This window comes from Chelmon rostratus, chromosome 8 (assembly GCF_017976325.1).
Source record: "Chelmon rostratus isolate fCheRos1 chromosome 8, fCheRos1.pri, whole genome shotgun sequence".
Lineage (NCBI taxonomy): Eukaryota > Metazoa > Chordata > Actinopteri > Chaetodontiformes > Chaetodontidae > Chelmon > Chelmon rostratus.
In genome coordinates this window covers 13812721-13838942 of record NC_055665.1, presented here as the reverse complement: position 1 = coordinate 13838942, position 26222 = coordinate 13812721, and the positions used below count along the sequence as shown (strand labels likewise).

At 43.2% G+C, this 26222-nt stretch overlaps 1 protein-coding gene across 1 annotated transcript; it reads left to right on the top strand.

Annotated features, from left to right (window-relative positions):
* Positions 1-18177: 18177 nt before the first annotated feature.
* On the top strand, positions 18178-24962 carry LOC121610313 (metalloreductase STEAP4-like). Its single transcript, XM_041942348.1, has 9 exons — positions 18178-18366; positions 18493-18600; positions 19879-19949; positions 20373-20457; positions 22365-22643; positions 22738-22832; positions 22935-23088; positions 23196-23366; positions 24699-24962. The coding sequence occupies exons 1-9, from the start codon at positions 18178-18180 to the stop codon at positions 24960-24962; spliced, it is 1416 nt and encodes a 471-aa protein (XP_041798282.1).
* The last annotated feature ends 1260 nt before the right edge of the window (positions 24963-26222 follow it).

Sequence of the window (26222 nt, the reverse complement as noted above, 5' to 3'; positions counted from 1 at the left end):
CTCCCCTCCGTGCTTGCTCCCGTGTGCATGTGTGTGTGTGTGTGTGTCCGTGCTTGCACCAGTGAGAATATAAAAATGCCATGAGCAGTTGTGCCTGCATATGGGCGAAGCCATCCACGCATTGGTCTTGCACTGCAGATTGATAGGAATGAAATATTCTGTAATCTAAATGTAAATGGAAGTGAAATTTACCGGTGGGTTCTATGTAATTACCAGTGCCACAATTTATTAGAGTTGTGTTTGTGTAAGGTGGAGAGCAAGAAAGAGAGAATATGAGAGAGAGAGAGGGAGAGAGAGAATAAAGGGACCAAATGAGAGATTGTGAAGGGCCTATCAGATGACATAGTAAGAGAAAGGATGATTTATATTTAGTTGTGGTTTCATGGTTGAGCTGTAGGTGCAGGCTCTCTGTGTAGGGAGAGGGGAAATAAGAAGCTGGTCAAATCTGCTCAGAAGGGTCCATTGAGACCGAACCCAGAAGAACCAGAGTGGAGTGGTCTCAGCTCTGAATATGACTGTTCAGCATAAAGCAGAGACCAGCGTAGGCTAAAATATGGGACGAGGGCCAGACTCTGGCCTGTCAGAGCTGACAACCTAGAGCTGGATGTAGACTTGATCTCCTGGGTGGTGGGCAATTAGTCACCCTCTGGTAAAGTGGTCTGATATGTCTTTGATATATGAGCGGTGTACGAGTTGTGCTCTGTCCTGCCGTGAACCCTGCTGGCCCTGCAGTTAAAGTGAAACGGTGTCAGAGGCAGATGCACAGAGAAAGATAGGGATCATTAAGGTGCGATGCTGCGCTAACACTATTAATGAAACTGCAACTCTCACTCGTACACATGCGGAGAAAGCGTGTGTTCCCAGGTCCGTGCACATTTCTCTTTTTGCTACACTGGGTGTGTGTTTGTATCTGCATTTGCTCTAACTCCCTCCGCCACATTCTGGTGGAGAAGGGATTCAAAATGTAGTTTTAATGCACTTCAGCAGCAATTTTTTTCACATATCTCACAATCCTCTCCCTCTTTTGCTCCCTCTCCCCTCTGCAGCCCTCTCCTCTCCTTTGGCTTGCTCCCTGGAAGCTAATCAGCATATATTGTGCTGCAGATGAAAGTAACAGCCCCCAGAGTTAGCACCAATACACAACACCCTGTCCAGCATGAATGACATCATTGTCTAATGTGAGCTTGGACATGTGTTTCCTGGCCTGATTCGGAAATTTCTCTCCCTCTGTTATTTGTCTTTGACTGCATGAACTCTCACCGCCCACATCAACCCCATGCTTGTTTGGCATTTTGAAACCTCTTTTAAAAGCTATTCATATCAAAAGATACTGCTGCGTCTGGGTGCCCGAGAGTGCATGAATACGCCTCTCTTGTTTGTGACAGTAGCAAGTTGTTTGGAATGGCAGTTAGCTTACTTATTGGAGTATCGGTGCTGCTGTGTAAATAATAGATAAGGTCTGTTGATGGGGTCTCTGGTTGGTCCCAAGGCACACAGGGAAACACTCTGTGCTCAGCCAATTTTAGTCAAACATGGGAGCACACTCAAGGGTCCTCTCATCTACAGTTATTGTGCTTCAAAGCAGTGACAGTTAAGATTAAGTACAGTGTTAGAGAGAGCAGAGGCTCCACCTCCCTACATCAATAATCATAGAGGAGAGGAGAGGAGAGGAGAGAAGAGGAGAGGGGCTAGTAGGGAGGAGAGCTATCATAGCGGTCCAAGCTGATTTGGAGAAGCCCTTATCTGGCCTGGCTCGGTGCCCCACTGCTCTTGGCTGCCAGCCACGCCGAGCAGCGCCTAGCAGGGTCAGAGGAAGTGAGGTCATGTGAATCATGGAAGCAGTTAAAGATCCACTTGGCAGCAAATGGCAAATTCACCACCGAAGGTCAGACATACATCACCTAACAGAAAGAGATAGACGTGCTGCTGGGGCAGGAAGAGATAGCGAGGGGGGGAGAAGGGGAGACATGGGGTAGGCGAGATCTTCCATCTTTCACTCTCTTGTTCTTTTTACGCTGAGAGGAGTGTAAGCGGCACAGAGAGCGAGATATAGGGCCCCGTCTTCGCTTGCCGTAACATATAGCCCACCAAGGGAGCTTTATAGTGTTGTTCTCGCACTTGTGCTTCAAAGCAGAGATGCCATGCAGATAAACAGCAGCTGCTCCTCTATTCATTTCGTACCGCCTTCCATTCAACTGCACACACACAAACACTCTTTAATCTCGACAAAAGAGTCGTATTTCCCAGAGAATTGAGCACGGGCGAGTATCCGTGGCCGAAGACTGGTGTGTGTCGTCCGGATGGGGAGAGTTTCTGGAGCCAGAGGACCAGCACAGTGACCCCTCTCAGGCTGCTTTAATCTAATCAGCCTCTTCAACTTCCTAATCGGCTGGTTTCCCAACAGTCTCCTCCACTGGGACCGCTTTTATCTGTTGTACGGCTGTTTACTGCTCAGGGGTCAGGGAGCTGCCGTGCTCTCTGTACAAGAAACCAAAGCTACATCACAGCACATTACACCCAGGCTCTCTGTGATTAATGGTCTGGGGTATCCACTTTTGTGTTTATTCCATGCACAAGGGTGTGTGTGTGTGTGTGTGTGTGTGCCTGTGTGTGTTTTAATGTGCTTGGCTGGGTCTATCAGCTAGACTTTAATCTAATCTGGTAGCCAGGCCTGCCATGGTGACCTGTAATGATTTAAAGCTGACCTCAGCTCTCTAACTCAATACACTCTTTCCCACTCAGCTGCAGGGTACACGTGTGTGTATACAAATGTGTGTGTAAGAGCATGCTTGCGTGTGTCAATACAGGCCTATTAACATATAGACAGTGAGTATGTGCTTGTGTATTATGGTGCCACCTTGACTTTGCACCCCCCCTAGCATGCTCGCTCTTTGACCTCCGTCATGCACACACACACACACACACACACACACACACTTGTTCATGCAAAAGCAACACACACCCATACATTCCCCACACATTTTCTCTCCATACCCATCTATGTCTGTCTTCTTTATTTTTCAGTTTGACCTTCAGTTTGAGTTTATGGGAGTAACCTCCATTCCTATAAACAGGCCACAGTCTAGCCCACACATACACACACGCACGCACACACACACACACACACACACACACACACACAATGGTTATTGGATTCATAACTGGGAGACTCCTATCCTCCTGCGCTCTGTGCAAGATGAGAGGTGTTGAAATGAAATTCTCCTGCAGAAAAGCTCTGCTCTTACCTGGGATTTAGAAAATCTCTCGCTGGGCTCTCTCCCTCTCTCTCTCTCTCTCTCTCTCTCTCTCTCTTTCTCTCTCTCTCACACACACACACACCCTAAGGCTAGCAGAGACTGTACACTGAATGACAGAGAAAGAGAGTAAAAAATAAGCAGAGTGAACGAATGAGAGTCTGAGAGACGGAAAGGGATTACAACGGGGTACGCTGGGAATGGTAGCAGGATGACAGTATGGGGAAGAGGAGCTATGGAGGTGCTCAAAAACACATGGGGAGAGCTGAGTTTCAGACAAAATTGATCTGTCTATCGTTGAGGCTGAAGAGAGGTGGACGAGGTGACCAGGGGTGGTCAATGGGTTTAGAGGAAGAGAGAAGGAGAGCAAAAAAAAAAAAACAACTAAAACTGTTCTTAAAGCTGATGCAGCGGCAGTTTTTTTCCCCCAACACATAAATAAATAAGATGTTTTAACAGGACAAGTTTTCCCCAAACTGACTGTAAAATACCATGAATGTGGACAATAATTCCACAAAGTAAACAATAAAATGTCGAAAACAACCCACTGCTTTACAAAGATGAGTCATGAGCGTTATCTGATCTGCCATCTGGTTCAGTTTTGTTCAGTTTAAGCAACTGAAGCTACTCAGCTAAGTCGACAAAACACTCCCACCTCAAGGTCCATTTGGTAGCTGTTTGGAGCTTCATCAACAGATGGAGTTTGCATAGTTTAGAATTATTATGGATTTTTTTTTCTGAGCACTTTGAGGAGTCCTCATCTGTGTTGACTCATATCACACACCCTACTTCAGCATATGAGTATACCCACTTCTTCCCTGCTTGAGGTAAGGTGGAGATGGTGATCAGGGTTAAAAGAAACCAACAGTGACAGCTGTCAGGTGACAGGATGTGAACCACAGCCTCTGGTGTCAAAGTCAGACATTATTCACGTTGAACATAAGATGTCAATTGTCAGGAAATGCTAAACATACCATCAAAGTTTTAAGCATTCAAACAAACACAACAGTCCTCTCATCTCACTTGATCCTCACTGAGTCTGCAGGATCCAGAACTTGGTCAAGAGTGCACACTGTAAGTTGACTTGTCTTTCTTCTCACACCAGCGGCTCCTCTTGTAATAAATCATCTAAATGTGTGTGTTTCAATGATGAGTGACATTTTCTATCTTTATTGTGTTGGTAGTTCTCACTCCTTTTGGCATTGCAAAGAAGTCTTATTGTGCCATTAAAGCTCTCTGAATTGCAGAGGCACAAAAGAGACAGAGACTTTAATGGAACATCTTAGAGAAAAAAAAGAAAAACTTCAGCAGAAACTCAACAGACCTTCCAGCACCATGACAGCACAGCAGACAAGACAGCCACATAGAGAGTGAACCCTGACTAACCCCATAGCAACCCAGTCCTTTTATACCCAAAACAGACTGCCAGCCTGTGATCAGCTACAACCCCCCCCAAAAAACACACTTTTTGAAGGTAGCATGCAAACATGCACATTATCTGCTTGAAAGAAACAGAAATACAAATGATAGTAGCCATAATTACAGCAGTACAATGAATAACTCGTGTAACTACTCCCCTGGGGGCTTTGCTTTGGATATACTGAGACCACGATAACATAGTCAACCTCTCCATTCTCAGCCTGAAGCAATTAAACGGCTCCCATGATTGCGCCCATAAAATATCCTGTCTTTAACAGGTTATGTTTTTTGTGTTAAGCAGAGTCATTACGTCTGAAAGTGATTTTTGTTGATGGAGTGAGAGCGGTTGAAAAGAGGGGGGGAATTTCGTACAGTCACTATTTTAATTATATCAGAGTGGGGAGAGAACAGAGATGAGGTCGCAGTGGCCCTCTTGCTCTCCCGTGCTATCAGTCTATCTTTTAATTATCCGCCGCTCCTGTATGGAAAGCAGAGGGTTGGTATGGCAAGGCAGAGATAGCAGGGACTTACATTCCCTCATCAACTGCCTGGCAGAAGTGTATGATGATTTGATGATTGAGTCCCCTCTCTGCCTCTCCTCCCCTTGTCTCTCTCTCACACTAAGCACATGATCTCTCCTTCTCCTGTCTAATATTGCTATAAAGGATTCATCTCTCTGCGTTATCTTGAAAGAGTCTCTTAAACCCTTGTCTCTCCTCCATCTCCCTCTATACCCAATCACTCTTTTGCATGCCATATAGGTGCTGTAGGACACTGAAATTCATTGAAGAAAGAGATAGGAGGTATTAGTTGGGTATGAATAAAAGGAAATACCAGCATGGTGGGGGGAAAAAAATAAAAGGGGAGCATGAAGAATGTTGAATGCACCTTCGAAATACAATCTATAGACAACTGAATCTCTGTTGCAAGGATAGGTTGAAGGAAAGCATTATGAAATGTGTCACCGTGCCATGAATCACTCTCAGTGGCTTGGTATTTACCTTGACCCACGAGGCACTGCAGCTTATTCACTGCACCCCCTGTGAAATAAGGCCCATCTTGGTGAGGTCTGTGGAAGCATATCACTTTAAAGGACCATACCTCTGGTTTTTCATCACAAATCCTGTGCACTTTTCATCACAGCTAACCGTTCCGCTGAATACTTGATTTCTGAATGTGCTTTTCCTTTTCATTTTTTGCATAATATGAAAATCAATAAGCAGTCACACGACATGTGCCTAACCCATCAGTGAAGGTCAAGTTTACATTAATTTTAATTAGAGTCACTTTTTCATTGCTTGCTACACCCGCGCGTGTGCAGATAAAAAACACAATGACAAACGTCTGTCAAGGTCTGTGAGTTGTGCTGAGAGTCTGCAGCTTTCACTTTTTTCACTTTTATCACCATTTGTTCATGTTACAGACTGATTATGTCAGTTTGTATGTGAATGTAAATGGACTGCATTTTCTAGTCTACTCTGACTACTCATAACACAGCATTGGGAGCAACACGCAGACTGGAGAAGTCGGGGATCACCAGCTGATTCTGATTGGTGGACCACCTGCTGTACCTCCTGATCCACAGCTGCCCCATAATCCTGAATGTAATGCATGTTCACTGTGATTATGCAATTTTCAAATTACCCTTCTTCTTTTTTTTTTTCTTTTTTTTTTTTTTTACAATCAATAACCCATATTTCTCTATACTGCGTTTACTTTTTAAAAACTCTCCATACGGATCTGTTTACCGACATGAAGCTCAGCATAACAGTTAATCTTCCCTGCAAAATGCACTCATGCAGCCAAAACGCATCTCAGGAGCAATCTTAACCCTGCACCAGAACACCGGCGACATTCGTCTCCCAGCAGTGACACTTTTGACCGGGAACAACATTATGTTTGATTCAACGGAGGTTTGAGTCAAAGCAATGACAAGTGATCCACAGTTTGGTCCACGCTGACTTTTGTTGTGCTGACTGTGTGAAGAGTGCTGAAAAAAAAAGAGCTCAGTATCGGTACATCAGTACATCATGCAGAAAATTATATTACGTGAGAATCGAAAACCTTTCAAATCCTTGCACCCCATCAGCTTCCTGTATCAAGCTGTCACCTTTAATCATATGAATGTTGACCAAATGTGTACAGACTAGGTAACAAATCAGGGTAATCATCCCGATAGTTCCGTCTGTCAGGCCATTGTTCTTGTTATGTCTAATTAGCAGATTCGCTCTTTCTCATCCAGGCAGTCATTTAATCTCCATCTTCCCAAATATCTCACTGGCAGAGTCAATTTTGTCAATTTGCAAGAAGATATATTGGTCTTGACTTATTATTATCTATTATTATTTCGTTTTGTTCAAATGAAATCTTCCTTAAAGTCCTACCGACTCCGTAAAGTCCTAATGTCTATAAAGACTTCAATCTCTGATCAATCTTTGACACTGTGAACACTATTTTATATCATTTAGGTAGAGGTAGCATACTGTCTAAGCCCTCTTTTTTCCCTCTGTATATTACCGTTTTAGTGTCAAATGTTTTATTTCAACATGTGTAAATAGTAAAACTGTAACCTCTTTTATAGAGGAAGAAGCTGCTGTATGTTTGGCATTAGGTCTTCCTCTAGTGTATCGTGACAGCAAGAGACTTTCCAGGAACTCCGAATGGTATTGTGTTTGTCCCTGTGCACGAGTGGGCTGCAGTAAATGTGTGCTTGGGTGCACGTGCTGCATGCGCTCGTCTGTTTACTGTAATCTCTAATCTATAATTAATCATTGTCACTGTCCTAGAATCTGGGCTTTTTGTCTCATAAATGTGAATACCTACTCGACAATCTCTCTCTCTCTCTCTTCCCCTTTCTTTCCCGTGGGGAGTGTCTATTTTAGGAACCTGATGTTCTCTGACAGCTTTCACACATTGCCTCCATGGCATTAACGCTGAGCGAGCCACACAAACGCACACGCGCGCACACACACAAAGCATGCACATGTAGATGAAGGAATATTGAGTCTCTCCAACGTTAACATTTACAGACAGTCCGCAGGTCCTTGGGATGTGTCAGCTGCACTTGCATAAATTGGCCTCAGGACAGACACAGTGAAACGCAACACAATACAAAACGATCTTTCCAGAAGGCACGGTGCATTACAACACACAATGCAAAACATTACCATAGAATACAACACAACTCCGCCCAACGCAAAACATCACCACACATCACAATAAGATCATCCGTTTAGCATTGAGTGCAGTCAGGCTGTCTCTGTTAGCGGTCTGCCAGCCATGATGATATGATATCATGTCATAGCTTCTGTCACAATGTGTCAAGTGAGATTATGGCCATGCTCAGACATGACATAAAAAGGCGGGGGGGGGGGGGTTTACATCCTGAGGCTTTTGTACAGTGCATGTGTGTGTGCATATATGTTTATATACAGTACTGAATCCTGGCACAAACATATCAGACACACGCATTTGTGCAGTGACACACACACACACACACACAAACCACCACAGTGGAGTGCGAATGACACTTAAATGTCAATTTCTAGCTCAGGAAGTCAGAGACTAATTATACTGCTCCGCTGACACAAAGACGTTCCATCGGCTCTTTCTTTGAATCTCCACGGCTACCTGACAGGATACGTGACCTGGACAAAGCCAGAGGGATTAGTGTCCTCTGTAACACCCTCACTCACATACACTCACTCACACACACACACACACACACACACACACACACACTCAGGAGTTTACAAATACACTCATGGAGAAACATTCTTATATGAAGTATGCATACGCAGTACGCATGTATTCACGTCTACAGTTTGTGGTTCTTTGGGCTACATTTTGACACCTTGCTCACTGCTATGCAGACCAGTATAATGTGTATGATCACCCCATATGATTATCTGACATTTTGAGCTTGGAGCTTTAGCCCTTTCTGAGAGTTTTTTTTCTTGTTTCTCAATCAGACTTCAGGAACATCGCTTAAAAAACATGAATGTACTGATGAATTTACAACAAATTCACTTCAATTGACTGCTTGTAAAACTGAGAAACAATGGACTGAGTTCCTGGCAACGCTGCGTGTGTCTTTGCGCCCACGTCTTTACATGAGTGCCTACAATGTGTTCCGCTGAATATAAAGGTCATCAGCAAGGGCATTCAGAGTAATTATACATTTTCTCTTCTGCAAGCCAATCGGAAAGGCCGTGCCTGACCTGTGACATGTCAGAGTTCACTGCTCTCAGCGTGGTCACACAGCAATTAACCCACTCATACTGTACAAACTGTCTCTCCTCCTTGCTCTCTGTCTGTCTCTCTCTTTCACACACATTCATGCACACATGCATAAACTGCAACTGATGCAAATTTGAACTGCATGTCTCGCTCTCTGTTCCTTTTCCATCTGCGCCCTTTCGAATGGGGTCAAGTTTATCAAATGGAATATTTTAGCAGCCATTTGCACATTGGAGTGGATAGATTTGGCTGAAATAGAATGTAAACTAGTGTGTACAGTAAGTTTCATGCCAGCCTTTATTAAATATATTCCCATGCAGTCTCTCTCTCTCTCTCTTTCTCTCTGTGTAATTCTCTCTGTCTCTCTTTCTCTCTCTCACACACACACGCACACACACACACGTACACAGAGGCACGATGCATCGTACGGTGTGTGATTTTCACCTGTTCTTGCAGACACCTGCCATTTCAGGTTTGCATGTGTTGCATTTTTCAGCCAGTTTCCAAGCAAGGACGCTGCCTCATGACACACGAACCCACACACGCACGCACACACACACACACACACACACACACACACACACACACACACACTCACGTCATGCTTGAATTCTTTAATATGTGATTGCCGCAAGTCATTAATTATTTGTGCTTCTCTCAAAATATATTTTCCAGAAAGGCAAGGACATACGCTAGCATAGTGTCTCTCTCTTTGTCTCACACTTCCAGACCTACACATGTTCATGCACACACACACACGTCTCCATCACTTTTGGGGACATTACATAGACTTACATTCATTTCCCTTACCCTTACCTGAACCCCAACCAAAGTCACCCTAATATATAATGATTTATATTACGGGACTTTGTTAACACATTTATGTCCCCACAACATGAGTAGTACATGTCCACACACACACACACACACACACACACACACACACACACACACACACACACACACACAGAGGGCATATTTGTATATTTCAAACAGCTGTTTCTCAAATACCCATTGTATGTCTGACCAATTGTAAGTCTCTCTGCTAATTTAAAAAAGAATGTTAAAACGTTAGATGATATGCTTTCCCTCCACAACTGTTCTCCAGTCAGAATTAGGCAAGCATTATATACTAATGCACACAATGAACACCAATTATTTCAAGAGATATTTTCCATCAAAATATGATGTGTTGAAATGAAATATATGTGCAGGTGAAATATGTGCTTCACAATGGAATCATCGCTCACTCACACACTCACAGAAAAAGAGAACATGAAGAAAACACATCTGTGTTTTTTTTTTCCCTTTGGCTGCTTGGCACTGCATGAATATTACATCCTACACCCAATAATCATTTTTATTTATTCATTTATCTGCTAAATGCCTGTTTCTTATCGCAGCTAGGGAGCCATCTGCTATTTGGAAACACAATGCTGAATGAAAGTGCAGGAATGTTCACCACAATAGAACATAATAGAATCACATAGAAAGGCAAACAGAAGTACGGTTTAACAGACCTAACAGATTAGAGTACTGTAGAAGACAATGAAAAATTCTTTTTCTCCATTAAAAACCTACATGAGACAGCAGAATGCAGGAGAAAGTGATGTGTCTTATCAGTGCTGTCAGTATGTATGGTTGTATTTTCTCCAGGGAACCACCAGACAGGGAAACGCTGCATGCTTCTGAATTACTTAGAATGTTTTTTTCTTTTGCAATTACAGAGAAATGTAAGTAACAAAGCTCTTACATTACCATCACAATACACTTCAATTCAAAGGAAATCTCTGGAAATCGTGTTTTCTCTCTGAATTACCGCATCCACTGGCGACAGAGATAGACGGGTGGCCAGACGCACAGACAGATAAACCGGCAGGCGGAGAGACAGCACGCTACCAAACAAATACATTTTCAATCAGAACATGTCTCAAGAGGTTTATTTAAACTCTTAGTTTGGTTTGCATTCAAACTGAGGTGGCACCTTATAACCACAACACAAGCAGGAAAAGCAGGCCACCACCATCTTTTGAGCTAACTTTACTGCGGTTTGTTGGAAATCACCACAAAACATAGTGTTATGGGTGTAAGGAGAGACATGTTGGTGCTGATATTATCAACAGCAACCTGACAGTCACTCATACGAAACAAGCCACAGTCGGAACTGATGTTCACATGCATATTTCATATATTCATATTACTTCATGTATTCTCAAAACCGAAAACAAAAAGCAGAAAAGGCAAATCCATCATTCGTAGACTGAGATTCCAACTCACCAGAACTCATGTTTATTAATTGTTGCTAAATCTTTTGCAGTTTTAAAGTCCCGGTTGATTAAGCGACACTTGTGGTAACCATGGTGACATTACATTGGCAAAAAAGTCGTGATTCCATCCAGTGTGTTTTACTTCCAGGCTTCAACAAATGTGTCCAAGATGTGCCTTCGTATTTTGTATCCTGTAACAGTATCAAGCAGTAAGGTTAGCTAGGAAGCGCATTAGTTGTTGTCTGATGGCAGGGCTATCAAATGTACTGTTTTACCTTGAAAATGGCCCGATGTCCCTCCAGATTTTCATTATCCATTTCATAAAACTTTCAGCGTGGACAACTTCTGGCAATATATTTAAAGAGGATCTGCTGTCAAAAAACAATGACAATGAGCATTGTCAGTGCAACATGGTGACAGATGCACTGTGTTTCCTGTGGCTGCTTCACAGTAAAAGCCACCCTGTGTTTCCCTGTTTGAACACGCTTAATGTGAACCAGCGGCTGTTTGCATTAGCAGTATCTTAATACAGACTGAACATTGTCATTACGGGATGAGGCTACATGCTGCATCATTTTCTGTGAATGTGCGTGTCTGAAGGCAATTCAAATCCATCATGATACAGAGAGATAATCGCTGGATGCAAATACAGTGAACAGGTATTGCTGAAGAAACGGCGGCTGTGAATATTATCAAAAAGGGGTTTGATTTGATGAAAACCTTGAGGAAGTTCATGTTAAATAAAACCTCACAGCAAATAGATGAAGAGCTCTTAAACCAACACCAGTTTGACTGATATTCTCTCGAGTGTACGAAAAACATGATTTATGAAAAATTAAAAAAAAAGAGCTATCTTATCAAAACAACCCAACGCCAGTTTGATTGATATTCCCTGGAGTGCACAAAAACACGAGTAGCAAAAATAAATGAAAACTGAGATATCTGTTTTCTGCAATTGAATCCTTAAGATATGGATGCGAGACAGAGACTCGGGCAGACAGACCACGAGACTGGCATGACAGACAAGACCTCAATTAAAATTGGTTACCATGCCACTGATCTAACAGGCCTGCTGCAGGCTCGTAATTATTTTTCACCAATCATGGCTCCATGTGAATAGACTCATTTGGACATTGTATCCCAGAAGGCAGTTTGAAGGGGAATGAGAACAAATAGCATTCTCCCTTGTTAGGAGAATTTCTCCCCACTTGTTAACTATAGATTCAGTGTGAAAATGTACACAGACCAACAATTTACCTAATCACCACTGATCACCATGCTGCTCGTTAAATTTGTGCAAACTGCGTGCTGCCCGGCCCGCTGCCTTCTTCCTCCACCCCTCCTGCTGTAAAAAATTCAGAGCAGGGAAATTGCACCTCTGATGAGTATGAGGTTTTCATCCTTATAGAATTAGACTTCTGTGTCAGCTTTTTCCTACCTTGTCAGCTCTTTCACTCGACTGGAGGTAAGGCTGAGGAGATGAGGCGAAAAATTCTTCAGGCCTATTCCAGCCTTATAATGGGCTGCCGATTTCCTTGCAGCCACTGAGGAAGAGCTGTGTGGATGCATGCTATTTGCAGACCACAGCTGTTTGTCAAAGATATGATTATATAGAATGACACAGATACATCAGAGATTTCAATCTCAACTCTCACAGCACGGCAACCAAAATGGCTCTGTTTGGTTTCATCTATCTTAGATCATACAAAGAGTGACACGGGGTGGAAAGGGGAGGGAAGACGCTAGATGAGACAAAGAGATTATCAAAGCTTGCTTTCCAAGGCGAGGATAAGACAATCCCATGCAAGCATTGTCTTTCAAAGTGTCACAGTCCCCTCTGTTGTTGAATTCTGGAATAAGCTAGGCCATATAGTTCAGCAGCCATGTGTGTCGGACGAGAGAGAGGAAAATCTCTAAATCTGCAGTTTCACGCGGCTCCTCCCCGCCTCTGATTTCTGCCGCTCGGCTTGCTAGATAAGATTCTGAACTTCAAACATGCAGTCAATGCTCATCCTGTTAAAGCAGAGATAGACGATGAGGCTCTGAGTTGGGAGATGTTTCTATATGGTGTGTAGGCCTGCTGCGCAGATGGTGATAGCGTTACACCAAGCATACACAATGACACGCGCAGAAAGTCACCGAACATAACAAATCCCAGAACATGAGGAAAGCATGTGTATACTGTATACCATACACAGACATATGAACTATCAAGTCACTGTATATTTAATCAGTCCTCAAGCAGCAATTTCATCAAATACAAACATCTGCAGAAATAGGTTACAGTTTCATCCAAACTGTTTCTGATTCTCCTTAAACCAATTCTAAGTGTTTCATAATGAGCATCCCATGCGTGTCTGTCTGGAAAGCTGGTAATGGAATATTTATAGAATATTTCTGGGAATACTTGTGGGAAACTCTGGTTATAACAAGCGTCTTTGTTCTACTGAGGCACAATTTCTGCTTTCCTAAGTTGCATCTCCCTCTCGCTGTTTGTGTCCCACTCTCTCTGCTACTCTCTCTCTGTTTCTGTCTTTGTGTCTCATTGTATATACAGTATCTTTCTCTGTGCCTTCCTACCTTTCCGTCTGTCTGGTTTTTCAACAACCTCAAAACCTGTGCTCAGTCAGAACCTCAATCTGAACCTCATACCTAATGCATTAAAGTAGAAGCCATCATATAACCGAAATCCCTCAGAACCCATCTATCCTGCAGGCTATTCTTTGTCCATTGTAGCAGCATGGAACTACATACAATATGCACGCTGTATCTCCCAAACTGTCTTTAATAACCATGCCTCATATCATTGTGTGCCTTCTGACAGCTGGAAACAGCTGGAAACTCCCAAATCATTCCCCCGGGAATTAGACCTCAGCACCACATTCGTGCTTGCAGTGCATGCAGTGCAGTGCTGTCAGCGAGAGTTGCAAATGAGAATTATTCATTTTTGTTTATTAAGCTGCCAGAATAAATGTTTAATGTTCACCATTGCATGGGTTTTTTTTTCAGTAATGCACTGCAGGCTCATCCAGCACAACACTGCCAGAATTTGGGCTCGGTCTCTCACGTGGTTCACCTGGCATTTATAAAATGGCACTTCAGCATGTGTTTGATGTAAACATGTCCCAGAGAGCATCACTGCTAAATGTCGCAAGATGTTTTTGGATAAGCACAAAATACTCATATGGTTTCAAATCCTCTCTGGACTTCAGTGGAAACCTCAAGGACTCAAGTCTTGAGGAACATATCAGAGGTGTACGTGTGTGTGTGTGTGTGTATGTGTGTGTGTGTGTGTGTGTGTGTGTTTATGTTAGTCTTGCCACCTTTGGAGACACATTTTGGACTACACACTGACTGATTAGGGACAGCTTGGCAAATAGGGGAGGACTGATGTTTTTTTCTGAATTCAGCGCCTCAAGCCATGCATCATCCCAGGTAGTGCACCACCCTCAACAAGCTCCACCAGTCAGAACTGGTTTGGGTTAGATTGTGGCCACATTTAGGGTTTGACATGTATTGATAACAGTTAAAGTTCTAATCATCAAAGCTGCTGTAATCATTTACTCTTAATAATAGATGAAATGTGTGCTAAGTGTAATGTGAAAGGGGTCAACGGAGAATGATTTTATGACTCTGCAGTGCTTATCGTTGAACTTATTGTATACTTTTTGGCCCAGATGTTTACTGCTTTGGTTTACTCCAGCCACTTGCATCAGCGTTGTTTACAGGCGTAGAAGGAAGCATTTTTTAGCAAAGCAAAGCAATGACAATAAAACTATAAAAACTCACTGTGCATTTCCTTCCCAGCACCAAATGGCACACTCAGTAAGTAGCTAGTTCAACACAGTGGAACATTTAACAAATAAAGAGGCAGATATTTCCCTTGGGTATTGGTGGAAGGTAAAACAGAACTAAATGGAGAGTGAATATTGGGCATTTGTCTGGTGGATAGAAACACACGTTCAAATGAGTGCTAACGCTGCTGTGTGCGTGCTCCATGTGTAAAAAGGCCACATGTTCCTAACATGTTTATGAAGTAATAACATGCAAATGCGTCTTTACAGCTTGTTGTGCTGCCCTTCGGTGGCTAAAAAACACATTAGTGCAGGTGAAATGTTTTTATATCAAACCCGTTTGATACTATTAGTTTTTTATTGTTACTGGCAAAGGCTGCTTTTTTTGCACGGTGTCCATCCATCCATTTTCTTCCGCTTATCTGTGGCCGGGTCGCGGGGGCAGCAGTCTAAGCAGAGATGTCCAGATTTCCCTCTCCCCAGACACGTCCTCCAGCTCTTCCGGGGAGACCATGAGGTGTTCCCAGGCCAGCGTGTCCTGGGAACACCCTCCCAGGAAGGCGTCCAGGAGGCATCCGATAAAGATGCCCGAGCCACCTCAGCTGTTTCCTCTTGATGTGGAGGAGCAGCCCTCTCACTGCGGGCAACTCCAGAGTAGAAGAGAGTCCAGCCTATCTTGAGGAGCTCTGTTCCAGAACCCAGACTGTGCGTGGAGGTGAGCCTGACTATCTCTAGCCAGTACCGCTCACACTCCTGCACTAGCTCGGGCTCCTTCCTGACATTCCATGTCCCCATTGCCAGATTCAGAGTCCAGGGATTGGGCCATCGGGGCCCCTGCCCACGACTGCCACCCAAATCCCACCACATCGGCCCCTTCTGATCCCTCCTGTGGGTGATGGGCCTACTGGAGGGCAGGCCCACGTCGCTCCTTCGGGCTATGCCTGGCCGGGCCCCGTGGGCAAAGGCCTGGCTCCAGGGTGGGGCCCCAGTAACGCCAGTCCGGGCGACGTAGTGGTCCTTATTTTTAAATCTTTCATTGGGGGCTGTGGAACCGCTCTTAGTCTGACCCATCACCTAGGACCTGTTTGCCTTGGGAGACCCTACCAGGGGCAAAAAGCCCCAGACAACATAGCTCCTAGGATCATTCGAGTACTCAAACCCCTCCACCACGATAAGGTGGCGGTTCAAGGAGGGGTTTTTGCACGGTAAGAAAATTGCATCCTCACACACACAGGGGATTACAGGCAAACAAAGCACGTGATGCAGAAGACAGAAGACTGTGTCGGAAGACATTGCTGGCTGTCTTCAGCAGTCTTTTTTTATTAAAATGATGTGATGAAATTGATCTTTATGGCCCGGTTTGTTTTGCTGCGCTGCTAACAGATACGAAAGTTCTTCCCTTGAATTCCTGGCAGATCTGTGCTGCTTGAGGTGCATTTGCTGCCCCCAGTGGTTGACATATGTCATTTCATGTTATCCTATGACCTGTATGCCTAAATCTCACTTGTTGTTACTACCAGCACCCAAAAGTGCTGTCAAATCAACCTCAACTGAAATCTCCAGGATTAGTTGGGGCAAACTTCCAGAAATCACTGTCCTCAAAAGAGTTCAACCTATGTGTTTATAGTTGGAGGGGTTGATAAAGCTATCAAGGTTGATAACCGTTAGCGTAAAGACGCTGTTCTGATAAAAAAGACAAACAGAGGACATGGTCTTTGATGACACCATCACAGGCAGCTTCACGTGGAATTTTCTCATTGATTTCAGTAGGTGTCAATTTAGAGACCATGAGAGAAAAGACAGATTGGCGAGTACTAGAAGCAGAGTGAGAAAGCATGAGAATAAAAATAAACAAACAAACAAGTAAAAGACAGACAGAAAGAAAGAAACTGTAGGACACTGGTGATGTGAAAAGAGAGAGAGACTGTTTTAGGAAGAGAAAGAAGGAAGAGGAGAAGAAAAGAGATTTCCCAGAGGCAGAGCTAGTAAATGAGTCATCGGAGTGGATCTGCTATCACGTCTATTCTAACAGTGCTACAAGTGAATGGATGCCTTAAAGGTTAGGCATAAAATGATTTCTCATTTTGCTGCGATATCCCCCCAGGTAGACATTAATGCTTTAGTTATGGACTTGACTGTAAAAGCTCCTGAGGTAACACGCTGCTTGTCTTCCATAAATATCGCTGGCTATGTATGTGCACATTGTGATTTCAATGAGGCTACTTTTATGGTGAGGGGTGTATTTTTGTGCAAATAGTCAGTAAAGTTGATGTGATGCTATGTGTCATTTCTACAGCCAGGTAGTCACCCTGTCTGCAGAGCCAAATCCCCAGGTGCTGCACATCACAGCTGAGACTGTTCAGCTCTGATCATCCTGACCCATTTCAGCTCACATACACAAAACATGCATGGACACACACACGCCAAGCAAAGCCATGCAGTCATACAAAGTAAAACAGCCACACACAAATCACTTACACATGTGCCAAGCTTCATTTCTGCTCTGTTGAGTCTGTTCGTGTCACAACTTTGCAGATGTTTTAGCCATGGGGACATGAACACTAAATTTGCACAAATTCTCTTCCCAGTCGTTTGGTTGGAACAGTGGGTTTTGAAATGATAATGAATCTGTGGGCTAGGATCTCCCACATGGCACCATGTCTAGTGTGGAAACAGAAGAAATAGAATAAGGCAGCCCTGGAAAGCAGCAGACTACGATTTCTTTTCCTGTCAAATGTGAAAGTCAAATTTTGGCTGAACTCGATATCGCCTACAAAGCAGTCTGTGTTCGTAAGAAGTGCTAAAATGTTTTAAAGAATGTGAATCAGAGGTTAACGTTGCATCCACAGAGCGCAGATGGTTCCTCAAACAAGGGATTTACAGTTCAAAGTCCTGCTGTATCAGTTAATTTCTGGGAAGCACAAGCAATAATAAAGAGATAAAATAATGCATACTAAGATTTGGGTGATGAGTCACGATGACTAATGCACGTGTGAAAAAATGCATATACTCCTGCACCTGTGCTATCAAGCATTGATAACAGGAGTAATAAACTAATAAACTCCCACCTCACACTTACTACTACAGTGGGAAGAAATGGGTTAAAAATCTGACTCAAACAAACAGGAAGAGGCAATGCACAGGTCAGATTCCACAACAATATAAGTGCAGAGCAGCAACACTCACCATCCAAAGTCGGTCAAGATGAAGGTAGAGAACATGTCGCTGCATCCTCTGGGCACAGCATCTGCCCCTGTGCCAGAGCTGCTGTGTATCTTCGGGACGGGTGACCTCGGGCGCTCTCTGGGCCTGCGTCTGCTCCAGTCTGGCTACAGGGTGGTGTACGGCAGCCGCAGACCTAACAGCTGTGGCCCCTTGCCTGAGGGAGCTCAGGTACAGCAAATGGCGTGACATAGCACTTTGTCAAACTGTCCAACAAGGTGTGAGTATTTCGCTCAAACATGTTAATGTGTCTTCATGTTTTGAATGTGTGTGTGTTTTTTGTTTTTTCTTTCCCAGGTGACGAGCCACGAAGCAGCAGCCCAGTTAGCCGATCTGGTCTTCATTTGTGTTCACAGAGAACACTACGGATTCCTGGAGACCCTCGCGCCGCATCTTCAAGGAAAGGTGAGTACTGAAAAATAACTATAGAAATAATAGATAACTGCAAATGACTACCTGCTGTAAAAAGTATTTCCTGATGCTGAATCGAGGAGACAGTTGAGAACTAAGCCTGCTAAACCAGAAAATATCTTTTAGTTTTTCCACGTCTACATATTGCTCCCAATTAACTATGAATTAGGTTTCATGGAAACAAGTGTGTTATTATGTACATTGCAGTGATAGGTCTTTTATTATGGGCTATTGCCTGATACATCAGTGCTATATCTGTGGTTCCCAGTCAATTTCACATTGTGAACTTTAATAAATGGGTTGCCAACTCATCACATATTGACTTTAGAGTAGTTCCACCAAAGGATGATACCTCACTCTCAGATTGTTTCATTTAAATAGGTTTCTTGAGTTATTCAGACTTGTTAATTAATGAGTTATTCTCCACATACTCCTCAGTAACTGCTCTAGACTCTGTGTACTTTGTTGTAATATTACACTAGAATTGAAATCTGAATTACACATCGCTTTATGTTTGTCATAAAATGAATAAGCAGATTGTCCTGTAGCACAAGCTTTACTTCGTTTCTGCTTCACTTGTAATTGCGACACCTAATGTTTCTTCAAGGCAGAATGAAGCAGTTTGAGACGAAACAATGTAGCTCAAGTAACAACTTATAATGAGAAAAATGGGGAAAACAAATTACGATTAAAACATTCAGCACAACCAAAAATACAACCTTTATTTTACCTGGGAAGAGCATTTACAAGATGAAGAACAATGCTTGCAAACAAAACAGCTAACAATAAAACCGACAATGTATGCTAGCCAAAGGTTAAATACAGGACTTTGTTAAATCAGGAAATTAAAAGTACAGAATCGAAATGGAAACCATTACAAGCCAATACAAAATAAGATAAAGAAAAGACTGAAATAAACAAATAATGCAGATAAGACATATCTGAACTGGAAAAATAAAGCAGTATAAAAATATGAAATGATACAGTTTTAGAAAATAAAAATCAGAAATAACTTTATTTCTAATTATCAAAGCTGAAACCGTATGCACTCCACCTGACTCAGCACAGTACGTTACAGTAACACCTTAGTTTGTAAAGCACTACTTGTGACGTTGTGCATAATCAGCATTTTTTGCTCAGGGGTTTAATGAGTTCAGCTCTGTTTTTTTTCTGAATTACTCAACATTTACCCTTTATTCTGAAAGGAATGTCAGATTAGATAAGAGTTAATTGAAGAGATTTAACTACTTTTATCTCTCCTCTCCTGATAAGGTGTTGGTGGACCTCAGTAACAACCTGAAGAAAGGCATATACCCAGAAGCCAATGCTGCCTACCTGCAGAGGTAACAGACTCCTGTGAAAGCATGGAAGGGAAATGGATGGCACCTCATACAGAAATATACTGTACATATACACACTCCCATCCTCAAACTGAGCTAACTTTTCTCCAGTCTTGGTTTGATATCAGCAATCATTTTGCAACAGTGGGTGTCACTTTTTTTTTTTTTTCTGAACACTGGATGTCTTTTTGGGAAAGTGCTCCTAAACGCCACTTAGAGCATGAGACATCAAAACTCTGAACTGAATCCAAAAGAAATGAAAAAATTTGCAGGGTTGCAGCTCCCTGGGCAGAGTAGCCTGCTGTGCGTCTATTTTGTTGAAGTGGAAACATTGATTCGCACCATTGTGAGACCCTTCCTTCCCCTGGCTGTGTATTTGTAGACAGAAACAATAGCAACTAAAGTCCTTGTCTGTGTGTTCTTCAGACTGGTCCCTGGAGCCGCTGTGGTGAAAGGCCTTAACACGCTGTCTGCCTGGGCCCTGCAGAATGGACTTCTGGCAGGAAAACAGGTGAGAGAGGAAGCAGGAATAAGGAATCAGTTAAAAGATGTCAGTGGGATCAAGGTGAAACAGAGCCAGGATGCTTCCGAGCCTTAAGGAGGGCTTTGGTTGACTAGAGCAGAGATACAGAGACAGAGCAGCAACAGGCGGGGAGATTACCAACTTGATCTTTTCATGATGAGACATATTTTGAGAGCACCCAATAACTACTTTCATCATTTTCTGAATTACAATGCTATAAGTGGCTCTCAGACTTGTTAATAATAGGAGGTGAACGCTTCACCGTGCAGCACGCAGACTTTAGGAATTGATTCCACTCATGTTGCTGCAGGTGATTGATTTTGCCATCTTTCCATAACAATGCGAGAGAAAATGAGGACAGTGCTTGTATAAACACACAAACAAACAAACACACTTTATGATGTTACAAAGTAGAAAGGCCAGCGTTTATTGCGGCTTCCGTTTCACAGCTACAAAGAGCAACACAAACATGCTGGAACCTCAGGAGACCAAACCTGAATCTGCCTCGAATCCTCCTCAACACAAACAACCCCCCATACATACGCGCCGATACCACTGCAGTGCTCCATTTTCTTTGAAAACAGGTAGCTGCGAGAGAACACGAGGAGTGTGTTTGAATGTGTGTGTCTTTATCAGTGCAGGTACAGTATATATCCAAACGCACATGCTTGTAATGTGTGTGCTATTCCCCGGCCAGCAATTTGATTAGATCCACAGCGGGGCAGTGCTTCTGTCACATTTACATTCAGATGGAGATTTAGTCTGTCGGCCGTCCCCTGCTGTTCCTGGTGCAGTAATGTAGGGAGACATGGCTGGCTGCCTGGTCCACTTATACACACACCTGGGGGAAAACTGCTCAATCCTACTGACTCCACTATATGCCTGTCAAACTGCTCTCTCTCTCTCTCTCTAACGCTCTCTGTCTCTCTCCCTTTGTATGATTTTCCTCCCCTTTACAAACAACCTAATCGTCTTATCGCAGAGCCGTGAGTGTGGTAATAACCCTCAGCATAGTGAGATCTCCAAATGGGATTACATACTGAGCGGCACACGTGTATCTATGTGTGTCTTTACATAGTCATACACTGCCAGGGCCTCCTCTCAAAATTACCGAAACAGCAATGTGGAGATTAGCAAAGAATGAGCAATTCTGTCTACAGACGCTATAGGTGCACATGGTGCAGCCATGCGCCACATATTCCAAACAGGGCTGGTGAGTCATCTAACAATAATCTGTGGGTAATTATTAGCACCTGAAAAACAAAAGCTGATCAGAATGCAGCATGCGGAAAATGTTTCTGGTTTTTGTTGTTATTCTGAAGCATTTTTAAAGAAAAGATGCACTTGTTTTTTTTTTTAGATCACTGACTAATGGACTATATAATTGCAAAAACTTTTCAGTATCAATTATAAATGACAATACTGGCTGCATCTGATAAGATAAGTCTGGCAATATTCTCTGTTTTTCTTTTTGTCAACAAATTGCATGAAAAAAGCAAAATCTACAATGAGGTTATCCCAGTAACACTTATCGCCAAGCCACGCTGTCGGACTTTTCCATGTTTGCAAAGAACATGGGCACTGTAGTTTATTTTGAGTCAGCATCATCATTCTGCTGCCATAATTACTCACCAGCGCACCAGATCCATGCCTGAAAATAGTTCAGAATAAATACACTGTTTGCTCTTGTTTGAATATGTTGCCCAGGGCTTTAAGAAAATTATTTGGCCTTTTTAAAAAAATAAAAATTATAGTGGGAGCGGGATTGGGAAGAAATGAGAGATGGGCTAACTCATTAGTAGTGGTCATATCATGGTGTCGGATCCTTAATAATGAAACAGCCCATGAATATACTGCAGCACGTTTTAAAAATAACCCACACCTCCATGCTGCAGGTGTACCTCTGTGGGAACAGCGCAGAAGCAAAGCAGACAGTGGCGGAGATGGCGACCAAGCTGGGCCTCACTGTTCTGGATAGAGGGTCCCTGTCGGCAGCCAGAGAGCTGGAGGACTTTCCCCTTCAGCTGTTCCCTGAGTGGAGGCTGCCGCTGTGTGTGGCCGCTGGCCTCCTCGCCTTCTTCTACTTCTATCTGCTCATTAGAGATGTCATCTACGCATATGTTGAGCAGGGAAAAGACATCTCCTTCAGAATCATAGTAACCCTGGCCAACAAGGTAAAGATCTGTCCCCCCCTCTGATTTATTGTCCTGTAGATGATTTCGTGTTCCCTTCAAAGCATGTCTTCCATGTTTCTCCCCTGTCTTTCAGGTGTTTCCAATCGTGTCTCTCATCATGCTGTCTCTGTGTTACCTGCCTGGTGTCATAGCTGCCTTCCTTCAGCTCTACAGAGGGACAAAGTACAGGTCAGACTTCAAAATGAGACAAAAATGTTCACCACCTGTGTAATTTCCTGTAAAAGGTGCATCTTTTTTGGAGTGTAAATTGCTCATCTTTGCACGTTCCAGGCGCTTCCCTGACTGGCTGGACCGCTGGATGCTGTGCAGGAAACAGATGGGTCTGGTCGCTCTGGCCTTAGCTTTCCTCCATGCCATCTATACATTCATCATTCCTCTTCGCTATAATGTCAGACACAAACTCATCTCGCTTGTGGTGGATGAGGTACAGCAGCAACCTTGCAGTGTTTCCATCATATTGTACGTAGAGGAGCTTAAAGCTAACATTAATTACCAGATGCACCAACGGTACTGTCTCTGCATCTTTCTTAGATGAAGAGGAACAAAACCACGCCGTTCTACTTCGATAATACAGAGGCATGGGGCACAGACGCATTCTTCGCGCTGGGGATCCTGGGCTTCTTTCTTTATGTCCTGCTAGGACTGACATCCCTGCCCTCTGTGGGAGGCACTCTCAGCTGGAGAGAGTTCAGCTTCGTTCAGGTCAGAGCGCAGCTGGAAATGTGCAGTCCTTTAAGTGCATGTGTTAGTGTGGGTGTGTGTGTGCTTGTGTTCACCTTTCAGCCTATAGACGTTATCAGTCATGTGCTTATTATCAATAAAAAAGCTTCTTTTAGGGCCTTTATGATAATCTATACTTGGAGTGTCCAAGTTTTCATCAGAGTTATTAAAGTGTTGTAAAAGCAGTATGTCACTGGCACTCATCTCCCCGGAGCCTAGTTAACTAACTGCCTGACAGAGGCACATCGAGTGAAAGCCTGGCTGACTTTAGCCCAGGATTTTAAATGTTAAGTTATTCATTAAATAGAATTATGATACCTGGTATAATCCTCTGGGAGAAGATTGTTAATACAGGTCACAGGTCCATTTGTGTAAAGGTCAGGCCCATAGGTACGAAGACCCCAGATAGGGAATGAGACTCAGAGATAGAGGTCTAGGTCAAGATAATCCTTATCTGAAGAGTTGTGACAGACGCACAATGAAATGAATCATTTTATATAAACTGTTTTTTTCCCCTGGTGTGATCAAGGTTGTCCACCGAGTGATATAAATTTTTTTATTACACATACTAATGCTCCTATCAGAAGTATTTGCTGTTGTTGGTGAGATAAGATCCCTGATTATCATTACAGGGGAACGGTTGATTACTGCACTACATTAATATGAATGTCTCCTTATTGTGCCGTTTACACTTATCGTGCAAACAGCACAGTAAGGTTATTGCTCACTGTGGATGACGTCTGCATCCAAATCTGATGCCACGCACACAATCATTCTGGGATGGCTGTGATTCAGCTTGTACCTTATTTTAAGACATGAGGACAACATAAGAGCAGAGAGCAGTCAGACATTCACCTTTAAATCTATCAGAAAAGTATCACTATTCCTAAAGGCAGTTCTAAAGTATTTCTAATTTAACCATTTCTTTGAATAAATAGCTGATTACAATTATATTGACTCAAGTAGAATGCAAATGCAGAGAAGTGACTATCAAGCCATATCTGTTATTTGCCACTGAGTTGATTGAGTGCAATGTTGACAGTGTCAGGCGAATATGTTATTGGTACATGTCTGTAGATGTCAGTGAATCTCTCAATTCTCGAGTGAAACGTGTATTTGTGTTAGCTTAGCTCAGCTCAGCATAACAACTTAAAACAGGAGAAAACAGCTCATTTGAATTTGTCCGAAGTGAACAGAATCTGCCCGCCAGCACCTCTAAGCCTCATCGGTCAACTTGTTATACATCGCTTGTTTTTTGAATGTTTAAAATGTCACATCGTCGTTTTAACAGTTTCTGTGATTTTTATTTCTCAGTCTAAGCTGGGCCACCTGACCCTGTGCATCTGCACGGCACATGGCTACCTGTACGGCTGGGACAGATTTATTCGTGTCTCCACCTACAAATGGTACACTCCTCCGGGCTACATGCTCTGTCTGATTGTGCCCTCCGTGGTGCTGGTGCTGAAGGCGCTGATTCTCCTCCCCTGTGTGGACCGAGCCCTGACCCGGATTCGACAAGGCTGGGAGAGGACCCCGCCCGAGCCGGAGCTGGGTATGAATAAAGCCACCAACCTATGAACTGACCTATGAAGTCATCGAGGTTTCTGATCATTGAGGGCTTCATTCGCTCATTATTTTGAGGGGAAAATAACTTAATATGTGTAATCTGTATATAGTATTTACAATATTCCATGTTTTGATTGATGCATGTAGAAAGACACGTCCAAAGATTATTTTGTCCACTTTCTGCTGTTTTGTGCTTGTGTCCTGAGATCAGTCAGCCCTGCCTATTCTCAACAGTGCAATAGCCAAACAAAACAGAGTACAGTTTATTGCAGCCAAATGGACAGGTCTCAGCGGATATAAATGTTTTTAATGTCTATTTCCTTTGAGCTTTTTTTTTTTAAAAAAAACAACAGATTTCATGTTTCAGCTGTGTCTTTTCGCAGAATGCGGTGAAAAATAGATTGATATCCCCTGCTGAAATCCATTGTTTTGATAAACATAGGCAACAGTTTCCGTTTTCCTCTCTCCTTTCCCTTCAAGTGGTGCGATTGTATCCCTGAGGTTGCTCTCCTTTCAGGATGTTATTGATCTCCCCATTTCCTTACAAAAATACCTCGCTGCCCAAACCCGCCCGCCTCTCAAGGGCACTCACACACTTATTCTACGCTTACATATGCACATACACAATGTAAAGGAGAGTAAGGGTAAAGCCAATTATATTACCACATGCTGATCAAAGTGCACAGATGCACACATGCAAGTGCCAACAACCGGAGTGTGACAGGATACAAGAGATTTGGTAGCCAAAAGCACACTCAAGAGGCAGAACAGGTGTGACAAAAACAATCTTTACTAGATCTTAAACAGGGTTACAGTCGGCAACAAATTCGGGGGGCTAAACTTGGAGGCAGGACAGGATGCAGGCTGCATAACGCAGGAAACGCAGACAGTGTGTGATGATGCACTGATAGCTGATAAGGAGCAGCTGGGTAGGCAGGTGATTTGATGAGCAGAGGTGGGAAAAGTCAGTCGTGACTGCGGACAGGTGCAGAGTGGCAGGTGGGAAGCAAGACGGTATGTTAGCATGTACGGCACTAATCAGATCCAGAGGCAGAAGAGGGAAGAGAGGAGGACGAAACAGCTGTCGCCAGAACATATATCTGGGGCTACAAGAGGAATGTGCAGCGCCTTCTCTGCCCCAAGCAGAACATTTAGTCAGAGACATCCTGTTATCTAGCATCTAACGATATTATCTGCACACACAATCTGCAAGCCTTTACACCCCCTCGCATTGTATTATTCTTCTATTACCAAAGAACTGCTGTTGATTTT